We start from the raw sequence: 12,713 nt of genomic DNA on the forward strand, positions 1-12,713 counted from the left end.
GTGCCAATAGCGAATCTGCTCTCAACTTGCTACAAGCTGTCATTACCAAATATTAATGAAACAAATATTTCTTATTAGTCTAGAAAAGTGATCTAATAAGGCGATTGTTCACTTGTCGTTGTTGAATTGTTTGTTTTATAAATATTTATAGATTATTTTACTTATAAAAATTAAAAAAAAAAATTATTTTAATATAATTAAAAAACATTTGAAAAACAATTAATAATATACCCTCAACCACCTTAAATATAGGTTTAAATTGTGGTGTGGGTTCCACACCATTTAAACCTTGCAAAGAAGGATTTAAAACACAATCACGCTGAAGATTTGCAATCCAATATAATATGAAATAATACCCCACTGCATCAGCGAACATGTGATCAATAATATTGAAATACTGTAAATTTTAATTTAATTCAATTGTTAGAGCTTGAGGCAGCGTGACAATGTGAAAGAAAATGTCAGAAAATCTTGGATGATGGTGAACAAATATATCAGTAATTTGAGACAACACGTTCTCGGAAGGTAATATTATATTGTATGATGGTGAACAATTAATAGTTGATGGTGCCACAAATTAAACCAGCTCTCAACTCGCTACAAATAGCTGCCATCGCCTTTCATCTTTCTACGTTATATTTTCATTTTTTACATTCATGGAATCCTCTTTGCCTTCCACCCAAATCTTGGATTCTGGTGAAAGTGCTGAGAGGAAAAATGAAGCTAAAAATTACAGTGAAGTGATGTCCACCCTTCCAAAAGTTAAAGGCTTGAGGGGGAATGATTTTTACCTGTACCAACGCTTTTGGTACGCTCCCTTCTCCTTGGAAGGACTCATGTCTGTTCAAGAGCACTTCAATCCTCAATCCACTGATATATTTCTCGCCAGTTTTCCAAAAACTGGCACAACTTGGCTTAAGGCCCTCACTTTTGCTATTCTTACACGATCCCGTTTAAGTGGTTCAACAACTAGTTCTTTACTTACCAAGATGCCACATGACTGTGTTCTTTTCTTGGAATTTCAGCTTGCTCAAAACCCAGGTAATCGGGACTCGGCAATTCCTCTGATATCTACTCATGTTCCTTACAGTTGTTTACCTAAATCTATCATTTCTTCTAGTTGCAAGATTATTTACATTTGTAGGGACGCAAAGGATTCTTTTGTTTCTTTGTGGTACTTTGTTGCCAAGCTGCAAAGGTCGAACAATGTTGAGCCTCTTCCTCTGGAAGAGGTTTTTGAGCTGTTCTGCAATGGAATTGCAAATTATGGACCATACTGGGACCATGTTTTAGGGTATTGGAGAGCAAGCTTGGAGTTCCCCGAGAAGATACTGTTCTTAACATACGAGGAAATGATGAAAGACACCGCTGCTCATGCTACGAAATTAGCTGAGTTCATGGGTTGTTCTTTCACCTTAGAGGAAGAGGAGGAAGGAGAGGTGCAAAAGATAATAAGCATGTGTAGTTTTGAGAAGTTGAGCAACTTGGAGGTGAATAAAAATGGTAAGCGCCGTCTAGACACATCAATTCCTATTCAAAATAGTATATACTTCAGGAGAGGTAAGAGAGGCGACTGGGAGAATCACTTGACACCTGAAATGGGAGCTCGTCTAGATGACATAATGGAGCAGAAGCTCAAGGGCTCAGGCTTGAAGCTGCCCAGGTGATTGTGCCTAATCAGCAAATTACTACTTTGTTCCAGCCTCACCCAGGAGCGAGACAGCCAGCCCTCTAGTGTCTACATGGTAAGGGAATAATTCCTTCAAGAATGCGGAGCCCAAAATTATAACAGTGATGCCTGTATAGGATAGACCATGCTGCATCCATTCCATGAGATAATTGTATTAAAGAGATGGTGCAGTGTGGAAGGCGATATTTAGTGAAATATATATTTGTGGTTAATCAGTAGCAATTATTATATGCTGACTCTCTCGGATTTTCTAGACACAAGATTTATTAAAAAGAGATGAGAAAGGAGAGAGAGAAAAAAATAATCTTAAAAGGTATATTAAAACTTTTGATGAGAATATTATTGGTGTTGTTAAAAATATCTTAACAAAATAAATTTAAAAATATTAAAAAAATTATAATAATCCAAATAGACCATACAAGTAGCTTGAGATAAGTGAGCTCAGTGAGCTCTAATATTTTTGAACGCTTGTATTACTTATTTTATTTATTATTTATAATATTTTGATATTGTTTTGATAATGTTATTATTAAAATTTTAATGCATCTCCATTATTACTATTTTTTGGTTTGCTCTCACTTAATCTACTTTATCTCAATCTTATTCACTACTTTGTCAATGCGAACTAGATATTTCCTTAAATAAGATCTAATCTATCAGCGGATAGGTGATCAAGAATATTAAATTAGTGTAACACTTGGTTTAATTCAACATTATAATTCGAGGTGCTATAATAATGTGAAAATAATAATAATAAAAAACTAGATGATGGCGACCACGTATCAATAATTTCAGACATCACGTAAAGCACCTTTATCATCATTATTATTATTGGTATAATAATATTTGTTATATTAGTTTTTAATTGTTAAGTTTTCTACTATATGTTAAAATTTTAAGATCTTCAAAGATTGAGAAGATCTTCAAATAAGTATCTAAAGTTACCATGGGACCGTCTTTATTTTTCTATTTGGATTTTTTATATTTATATTAAGAATTTTAATTTAATTAGTATTTTATTATTTAAAAATAATAATGCTAGATTAATTCTATTAGCTAAGCAAGTTTTTTCTATATAAAATTTTAAATTTAGAACTAATACAAATAAAAATATTTCGTTTATTTTTTATTCAAATATTCATATTATTGTTTAGATTTTTTTATAAATATTTAGAGATTTTGTCTATTTTGCTACGGTGTTATTTTTATTTTTTTTAATATTATAAAATCAAAATAATTCAAAAATATAAAAAATTAATTTGAAAAAAAAAATCAAAACTGATTAAAATCCCAGTTAAAATGTTGTACAAAACACTCTCTTAGTTTTATCTTTATGTTTAAAAAATAATTTTTAATATTAGCAATTCAAAACAATCTAATAATATATATAAAAAATAATTTTAAAAAAATCAAAATTTTTAAAAATTATAATCGAAATGCTCCCTTTTAGTTTTATGATCTACGTGCTGTGTAAATCAGCTCTCAACTTGATACAAATAGCTGCTACAATGGCCTTTCTTTAATATTTTATTGAGAACATTCTACTTAATATTTTCTTTTGTACATTCATGGAAACCTCTTCGCCTTCCACACAAATCCAGGATTTTGGTGAAACTGCTGAGAGAAAAAATGAAGAGCTTTCCAAAGGCCATGCTAAAACTACAACGAAGTGATCTCTACCTTTCTAGATGTATTTGTTGGTGTAGTTTATAAATAAATAAAAGAAAAAATGTTTATCCCATATTAGAAAGAAACATTCCCTCTTAATGTTTTTAAGTGTGAGTTTCTATTGTGCAGTAAATTAAGTCATGGTAGACAAACTCTCCTATTTAGCTTCTTAATATTATTATATAGATATTTAAAATATCAAAGGATAGCATTTGGAGCTTTGAACTTGGAACTTAATATGAACAGTTATACTGTTTCAAGAAAAGTCATACTGTTTGATGAACAATCATATTATTTCATCAACAATCATATTGTTTGATGAAGAACCATAATGTTTCATCAATAGTCATATTGTTTGATGAACAATCATAATGGTTCATCAACAGTCATATTATTTGATGAACAATTATATTGTTTCATCGTTATGTTTCAAGTCTATAAAAGCATGTTACTACAAAGAAAAGAAATATAACAACAAAATACATATGTTCTTTTCTTGATCTTATATTCTCATTCTTTTAAAGGTTTAGAGGGCTTAGTTGTATCCTAGAGGTGTTATATCTGTGTGGGACAAATAAACACCTTAAAGATAGTGTTTTCACGCCTTTAAGCCAACTCTATATTGTTTCCATCCTAAACTTTCCTAACAATTTTAAGGTGTTTATTTTGATGGAGACAATGTGAATTCTAGTGTCAAAGTTGCTAAGGATGTCAAAATTCAACTAGCTCAGTTTAATGGTACAAATTACACAAGATGGATGGACAAGATGATATTCCTACTTACTTTATTAAAGATTTACTACATACTTAATCTGAATCTATCTACACTACCTGAACCACAAGAAGATGAATCTACCATTATTAAGATTGCAAGAGTCAAACGTGAAGAAGATGAAGTGTTTTGTCTACGACATATACTGAATACTCTGACCAGTCGACTTTATGACATCTTCTCCAAATTAAAGTTGCTAAAAGAAATTTGGGCTACCTTGGAGACACACTACAAGCAGGAAAAGTCAGGTTTTAATCGTTTTCTTGCTTTAAAATTTTTTGAGTATGAGATTACTAATAATAAGCCAATCATGGATCAAGTCCATGAAATTCAAATGTTGATATCAAAACTTAGTGATTTGGATATCAAGGTTCTTGATTCACTTCAAGTGGGGGTTGTTTTATCAAAACTTCCTCCATTCTGGAATGAATATAGGAAGAAGATGTTGCATTCTACAAACAATTATACCTTTAAATAGTTTCAAACACACTTACAAATTGAGGTTCAATCTCGTATGCGTGAATTGCAAGCAATAAATTCTAAAGTGAATTTGGTTACTGAAATTGGTTTGACAAGGACTCAAAACAATCTAAAAGAGCAAAAGAAAGGAAACAAATTCAAGAAGAAACAAAATGCTAATAAGAAGCATAGAGTTTGTTTCCATTGTGGAAATAAAGGGCACTATATAAAAGAGTGCAAATTCAAGAATTTCAACAAGAAAAGTGGTTCTTTCAAAGTGAATATGGTTGAAAAAGACAAAATCAGGGAGTTAGTTGCCATGGTTTCAAACCTTCAAATTGGAATGATTACTGAATTAAATGTGGCAATTAATGTTGTAAAGACTTCAGATTGGTGGTTGGATTCTGGTGCAACAGTTCATGTTTACAACAACAAAGCATGGTTTAATACTTATGAAGAATTGAAAAAACCTGAAGAGGTCTTGATGGGCAACCATAATTCTGCCAAAGTTTTGGGAAAAGGAACTATTAAGTTGTACTTTACTTCTGGACAAAAATTGTCTTTCCTCAATTTGTTTTATGTTCTTGAAATTAGGAAAAAATTTGTATATGCTAGTCTTTTGAGCAAGAAAGGGTTCAAGATTGTTTTAGAGTCTGATAAGGTAATTATAACTAAGAGTGGGATGTTTGTGGGAAAGGGTTATTCCTGTGATGACATGTTTAAGTTTAGTATTAATGAAATCAATGTTATTTCTGTTTATATGGTTGAATCTAATTCTCTTCTTTGGCATGCTAAATTAGGACATTTAAATTATAGATATTTGAAATATATGTGCAAGCATTGTTATATTTCATATCAAGATAATAATAAAATTAAATGTGAAGTATGTATTCAAGCAAAGATGACAAAGAAGTCGTTTCCTAAAGTAGAAAGGAATTCTTAATTACTTGAGTTAGTCCATTCTGATATATGTGAAATAAATGGTATGTTAACAAGGGGTGCGAAAAGATATTTCATAACTTTCATTGATGGTTATTATCGTTTTACCTATGTTTACTTGTTAAGAACTAAAGATGAAGCCTTTGGAAAATTCATTGAATTCAAGAAAATGATAGAAAATCAAAAGGAAAGGCAAATTAAAGTTCTTAGAAGTGATAGAGGTGGAGAATACTTTTCTGAAGAGTTTTCTACTTATTGTGAGGAAAACAGAATAATCCATCAAATGACAGCACCCTATACACCACAACATAATGGACTTGCTGAAAGGAAAAATAGGACCTTAGTAGATATGGTTAATGCCATGCTTTTGAATGCTAAATTACCGAATAATTTATGGGGTGAAGCCTTATTTACTGCATGTCATATTCATAATAGAGTATTATCTAAAAAATCAAGTGTTTCTCCCTATGAAGCATGGAATGGTAGAAAACCAAATCTTAATTATTTTAAAGTGTGGGGGTGTGTAGCTTTTTATAAAAGTTCTGATCCTCAAAGGATAAAATTAGGACCTAGAGGTCTTAAGAGTGTTTTTGTTGGTTATGCACAAAATTCCAAGGCTTATAAACTTTTGGATTTAGAAACTAATATTATTGTTGAATCTATACATGTTGAATTTATCAAATATAAATTCATAAGTGATTCAAATGTGCAAGAACCAAATCTAAAAGTAATAACTCCTAACTCAACGTTAAGTGAAAAATGTAAAGAAGTAATAGGTTCTAGTGAACCTAAAAGAAGTCAAAGAGTTAGAAAGAAAAAACATATAGATACAGATTTTATTTCTACTAATTCAATTGTAATTTTAGTGGAAGGTGATAGAAATATAATATTAAAAAAGACATCTATAATCCTAAATATAGAAGATGATCTAAAGATATTCGGTCAAGCTATGTCTTCTAGAGATCTTGCTTTTTGGAAAGAAGTAGTAAATGATGAAATGGATTTAATATTGTCTAACAATACTTGGGTCCTAGTAGATTTACCTCCAGGTTCTAAGCCAATAAGATGTAAGTGGGTGTTTAAAAGAAAATACAATACTGATGGTTCTGTACAAACCTTCAAGGCAAGACTGGTTGCCAAAGGTTTTACTTAAAAGGAAGGTGTTGATTATTTTGACACTTATTCTCCAGTGGCAAGATTACATCAATTAGAGTTTTATTTGCATTAGCATCAATTTATAAATTGTATGTTCATCAAATGGATGTAAAGACGGCTTTTTTAAATGGAGATTTAAAGGAAGAAGAGTATATGGAGCAACCTGAGGGTTATATACTTTCTGGTAATAAAGAAAAAGTTTGTAAATTGGTAAAATCTTTATACGATTTAAAACAAGCTCCAAAATAATGGTATGAAAAGTTTGACAAAACAATTTTATTGAATGGTTTTCATCACAATGGTGCTGATAAGTGTATGTATTCCAAATTTACAAAAGATTCTGGTGTGATTATTTGTCTCTATGTAGATGACATGTTAATATTTAGCACCAATATGATTGGAATAATTGAAACCAAAATGTATCTCATTTTTATCTTTAAAATGAAAGATCTTGGTAAAGTGAATACAATTTTAGGTATCAAAGTTAAGAAATATAGCAATGGCTATGCACTTAATCAGTCACATTATATTGAGAAAATGCTCGATAAGTTTAAGCATCTTAATATAAAGAAGGCTAATACCCCATTTGACTCTAGCATGAAGTTAAATGATTATTATGATAAAGTGGTAGCATAACTAGAATATGCTAGTGCCATTGGAAGTCTTATGTATTCTATGAATTGTACAAGACCAGATATGCTTTTGCTATATGTAAGTTATCAAGATATACAAGCAAGCCGAATATAGATCATTGGAAGGCTATTATAAGAGTCTTTGGTTATCTAAAAAGAACGATCGATTTAGGCTTGTTTTATTATGATTTTCCAGCTGTGATTGAAGGATATAGTGATGCAAGTTGGATGACTAGTTCAAGTGATAATAAGTCCACATCATGATGGATTTTCTCATTTGGAGGAGGTGCAATATCTTGGGCATCTAAGAAACAAACATGCATCTGTTATTCTACTATGGAATCAAAATTTATTGCTATAGCTGCTGCAGGTAAAGAAGAAGAATGACTAAGAAATATGTTGTTTGATATTAAGTTGTGGCCACAACCTATGTCAGCTATTTCTTTATACTGCGATAATGAAACAACTATGTTTCAAGCTTATAGTAACATTTGCAATGGTAAGTCAAGACACACAAGCATTCAACATAGATATATTCGAGAGTTGATTACAAATGGTGTAATCACCATTTTCTATGTAAAGTCTGTGAATAATTTAGCAGATCCACTCACAAAAGGACTATCTAGAGACATGGTAGGAAAAACAACTAATGGAATGGGGTTGAAACCCGTTATTAAAGATACCAGTAATAGGAACTCAACTTCAGATTAGCAAAAAGCTTATCTCTTAGTTTAATAGGTAATAACAAGTTACTATTTTGTATCTGTTAGACACTAATAATTAATTTAAGTCCCTCTTCTAATAGTATTCAGTGTGTTCTATTATGAAAAGTAGGATGAGTGTGGGCTCTTAATGGAATTTAAAGTTCATGTCTAATGTAATAAAGATATGTATAATTTCACCTATATGAATATAAAAGTGGTGCCACTTTTGACAAGAGTTAGAGTTTTCTCTTGTAAATATTCAAAAAAAAAATATGATTTTAGCACATGGCCATAATAGTGCTAAATAGTTGTAAACCTCTTTAAGAGTTTGGATAGTATTATGTGTGTAGTATCTTTTATTCTATAACAAAAGTATTGGTTTAATCTGCGGACACCATTAACTTTAGTAGGACTCAAGTTCTAACACTAATTGAAGGTTTAAATTGCAAAATACCTTCTTGTAAGCATAATTCTATCAAGTGAAAAGACCTTCATTACAAACTAGTGGGGGATTGTTGGTGTAGTTTGTAAATGAATAAAAGAAAAGATGTTTATCCCATATTAGAAAGAAACATTCCCTCCTAATGTTTCTAAGTGTGGGTTTCTATTGTGCAGTAAATTAAACCATGATGGACAAACTCTCATTTTTGGCTTCCTAATGTTATTATATGGATATTGAAAATATCAAAGGATAACATTTTGAACTTTGAACTTGGAACTTAATATGAATAGTTATACTGTTTCATGAAAAGTCATACTGTTTGATGAACAATCATATTATTTCATCACCAATCATATTGTTTGATGACGAACCATAATGTTTCATCAATAGTCATATTGTTTGATGAACAATCATAGTGGTTCATCAACATTCATATTATTTTATGAACAATTATATTGTTTCATCATTATGTTTCAAGTCTATAAAAGCATGTTACTACAAAGAAAAGAAATATAACAACAAAATACATATATTCTTTTATTGGTCTTATCTTCTCATTCTTTTAAAGGTTTAGAGGGTTTAGTTGTATCCTGGAGGTGTTATCTCTGTGTGGGACAAATAAACACCTTAAAGATAATGTTTTCACGCCTCTAGGCTAACTCCATATTTGTTTCCATCCTAAACTTTCCTAACAATATCAACGTCATATCTACACATCAGCATCATATTTGCACATATATCTTCACATTTCATATATACCTTATTGTCCAGTTATTAGAAACTTATGTTTAGGAATTATTTTTCCGTTAGCAATTGTTTAGGCTTTATTCTTGGATCGTGATTTCATTTCTCTATATTATATATATTAGTTGTAAAGCATGAATAAATATACATAATAGAATTTCAAACTTTACATAGTATAAGAGCGTTCTGTCTCTATACAAGTTCTTCAGTCTCTATATACATTCTTCATCCTTAGGTCTTCTTCATTCTGCTGCATATCTTCTTCTTGTAGCCATGTCTAATACCACATCTTCATCAATTCCTAATATATCATCTCCATATTTTCTTCACTCTACTGATCACCCAGGTTCCATTCTGGTTTCCATTCTTCTTAATGGTGACAATTACCCTACCCGGAAGCGAGCCATGAAAATGGCATTAAATGCTAAAAACAAACTAAGTTTTGTTAATGGTTCTCTCTCCAAACCAACATCTTCCAGAGTAGAAATTCAATTGTGGGAGTGCTGCAGTGACATGGTTTTATCATGGATTCTCAACTCCATTGATAAATCAATTGTTAATAGTTTGATTTATCATGACTGTCCTTGTGATGTATGGCTTGATCTTGAAGATTGTTTCTCTTAAACTAACAATCCCAGGATTTTTAAATTAAAGTGTGATGTTGCTACCCTTATCCAAGGTTCTATGACTATTCCTGCATATTTCACTACACTTAAGGGTTACTAAAATAAGCTTGCAATGTTCATTCTTGCACCAAAATGCACTTGTGGTGTCTTAAAAGAATTGACTCATATGCAAGATATTAAGCGAGTTTTTAAGTTCTTGATGGGATTACATGATTCTTATGCTCCAATTCATAGATAAATTTTAGCTATGGATTCTTTACCTCCTGTCACCAAAGTATATTCAATTCTGCATTAAGAAAAGAAGCAACATCCCCTGCATATCTCCAGTATTCCAACAGAATCTGCTGCTATAGTAGCTCCTTGTCTTCTTGCACATCGTTCTGATAATAAGGGAAGAGGATATGGTCGTCTAAAATGCGACTACCATGATCATGATGGTCACTAGAAATCCAATTGTTACAAGCTGCATGGTTACCTCAAGAACAAATCTCAATACCATGAAGCAATTAATGAACATGCTGGCTCATCAATGGCAGTGAATAATGCCATCAGTTCTTCAACACCTTTTGAGATTAATATTCCCGGCCTCACTAGTGACCAATGCTCTCGCCTTTTGGATCTTCTATCACCATTGAATAATTTGGTTTTGAACACCAATTCTGCCAACTTTATTGGTAACCTTGCTTCTTGCAATTCTACTTATTTTTCTAATCATGAATGGATTATCGATTCAAGTGGCTCAGATCATATAACTTTAAATTTACCATCCCTTAATAATGTTCAATCTCTGCATCAATTATGTCCCATTACACTTCCAAATGGTGATGTTGTTTTTATAACTCATACTGGCACATTACATATTTCACCTGATATCTCCCTTTCTAATGTTTTATAAGTCAACATTTGGCTTATGATATATGTGCTACAACAAAACACACTCGTTTACCTTTTTCTTTGAATACAAATAAAAGCACATTTTATTTCAATCAAATTTATTGTGATATATGGGGTGGTTATCCTACTACATCACATTCAGGAGCCCATTATTTTTTAACCATCATGGATGATTTCTCACGCACAACATGGGTCTATCTCATGCACATAAAATCTGATACTTTTACTTGCTTTATAATTTTTTTTGCCATGGTTAAAACTCAATTTAATTGCATTATTCGCCATGTGTGGACCGATAATGGTCAAGAATTCCTGTCTAATAAACTCCAAACTTTTTTTTATGATCATGACATTCTTCATAAACGCACGTGTGTGGATACATCTTAACAAAATAGTGTTGCCGAATGGAAACATCGCCATTTACTTAATGTGGCCTAGTGTTTACGTTTTCAAGCTAATCTTCCCATCTCATTCTGGGGAGAATGTATTCTCACAGCCACTTATTTAATTAATCGAACCCCATCCCTAGCCTGAAACATAAGTCCCCTTATGAGCTCCTTTTCTTAAAACCACCATCATATACACACTTATGAGTGTTTGGTTGTTTATGCTATGCCCAAACCCCCCGTCAACATCAAGATAAATTCTCTCCTCGAGCTTCACGTTGTGTTTTCTTAGGTTATCTTGCCAACTATAAAGCTTACCGTGTCTATGATCTAGAAAATCACAAGCTCTTCATCTCCCGTGATGTTACTTTTGAAGAACATAATTTTCCTCATCACCTCATACCTTCACCTCCTATAACTGCTCCAGTCCTTCCATTTCCAATTCCTGATATTCCTTCCTCATCTAGTTTACCAGCATCATCACCTTCCCCTTCCATAATTCCTCCCTCACCACTCATATCACCATCTCCTTCCTTACCACCTCAAGATCTCATCTCACGACCAAAACAAGCTGTTACACGTCCATCTTACCTCAACGATTACATCTGTTTTTCCCTTCCAAAGTCCCTTACAACTTCTGCTGTTCCACGATCTTTCTAAGGTACTGCTCATTGTCTCTCTTCCTTTTTATCTTATCATCATTTTTCTAACCACTATCTAGTTTTTCTTTCTGCATTATCTCAACATCTTGATCCCACATCATATTCTCAAGCTATGTGCCATCCTCATTGGTGCAATGCCATGACAGCTGAAATTCAAGCCTTAGAAGCAAACCATACTTGGATTCTTCAACCCCTTCCACCTAGCAAAAAACCCATTGGCTATAAATGGGTGTTCAAAACCAAAATTTGGGTTGATGGATCCATAGAACAACACAAAGCTCGTTTAGTGGCCGAGGGATATACTCAGATAGAAGGTTTGGATTATCATGACACTTTTGCTCCTGTTGCTAAACTTGTTACTGTTAGATGTATTCTTGCAGTTGCTGCAACTCGATAATGACACCTTTTCCAATTGGACGTTAACAATGCCTTCTTACATGACAATCTTGATGAGGAAGTCTATATGTCTCCTTCACTAGGTTATTGCACACCAATAACAACTCTTGTTTGTTATCTTCAGAAATCCATCTATGGCCTCAAGCAAGCATCTCGTAATTGGTTCTTTAAATTATGCTTTATTCTGCTTGCTAGGTTTCATCCAATCTCAGGTTGATTACCCACTCTTCAAACTCTCTCAGGGTTAGTCTTTCACTTTCATATTGGTTTATGTTGAAGACATTATTATAGTAGGTAATGATCTTTTTGCCATTATTAACTTGAAGACTATGCTTGCTCATCACTTTCACATTAAGGATCTTGACAAATTAAAATATTTTCTTGGACTTGAGGTGCTCATTCTCCTATTGGTATATCCTTGAATCAACGCAAATATGCTCTTAACATTCTTGCTGACAGTGGTCATCTTGGTACTCGCCCCACTACTTTCCCTATGGAACAAAATTTGAAACTTAACAATGTTGATGGTGATCTTCTTCCTGAT

The 12,713-nt window shown here is 32.3% G+C and overlaps 1 protein-coding gene across 1 annotated transcript; it reads left to right on the top strand.

Moving 5' to 3' along the window:
* The first annotated feature begins 623 nt into the window (after window positions 1-623).
* LOC105116965 (flavonol sulfotransferase-like) lies at window positions 624-1,720 on the top strand. The gene has a single exon (XM_011014485.1). It carries the CDS (start codon window positions 657-659, stop codon window positions 1,665-1,667), a length of 1,011 nt encoding a protein of 336 aa, XP_011012787.1. The 5' UTR covers window positions 624-656; the 3' UTR covers window positions 1,668-1,720.
* Window positions 1,721-12,713: the final 10,993 nt, after the last annotated feature.

This window comes from Populus euphratica, unplaced genomic scaffold (assembly GCF_000495115.2).
Source record: "Populus euphratica unplaced genomic scaffold, PopEup_1.0 scaffold1131.1, whole genome shotgun sequence".
NCBI lineage: Eukaryota > Viridiplantae > Streptophyta > Magnoliopsida > Malpighiales > Salicaceae > Populus > Populus euphratica.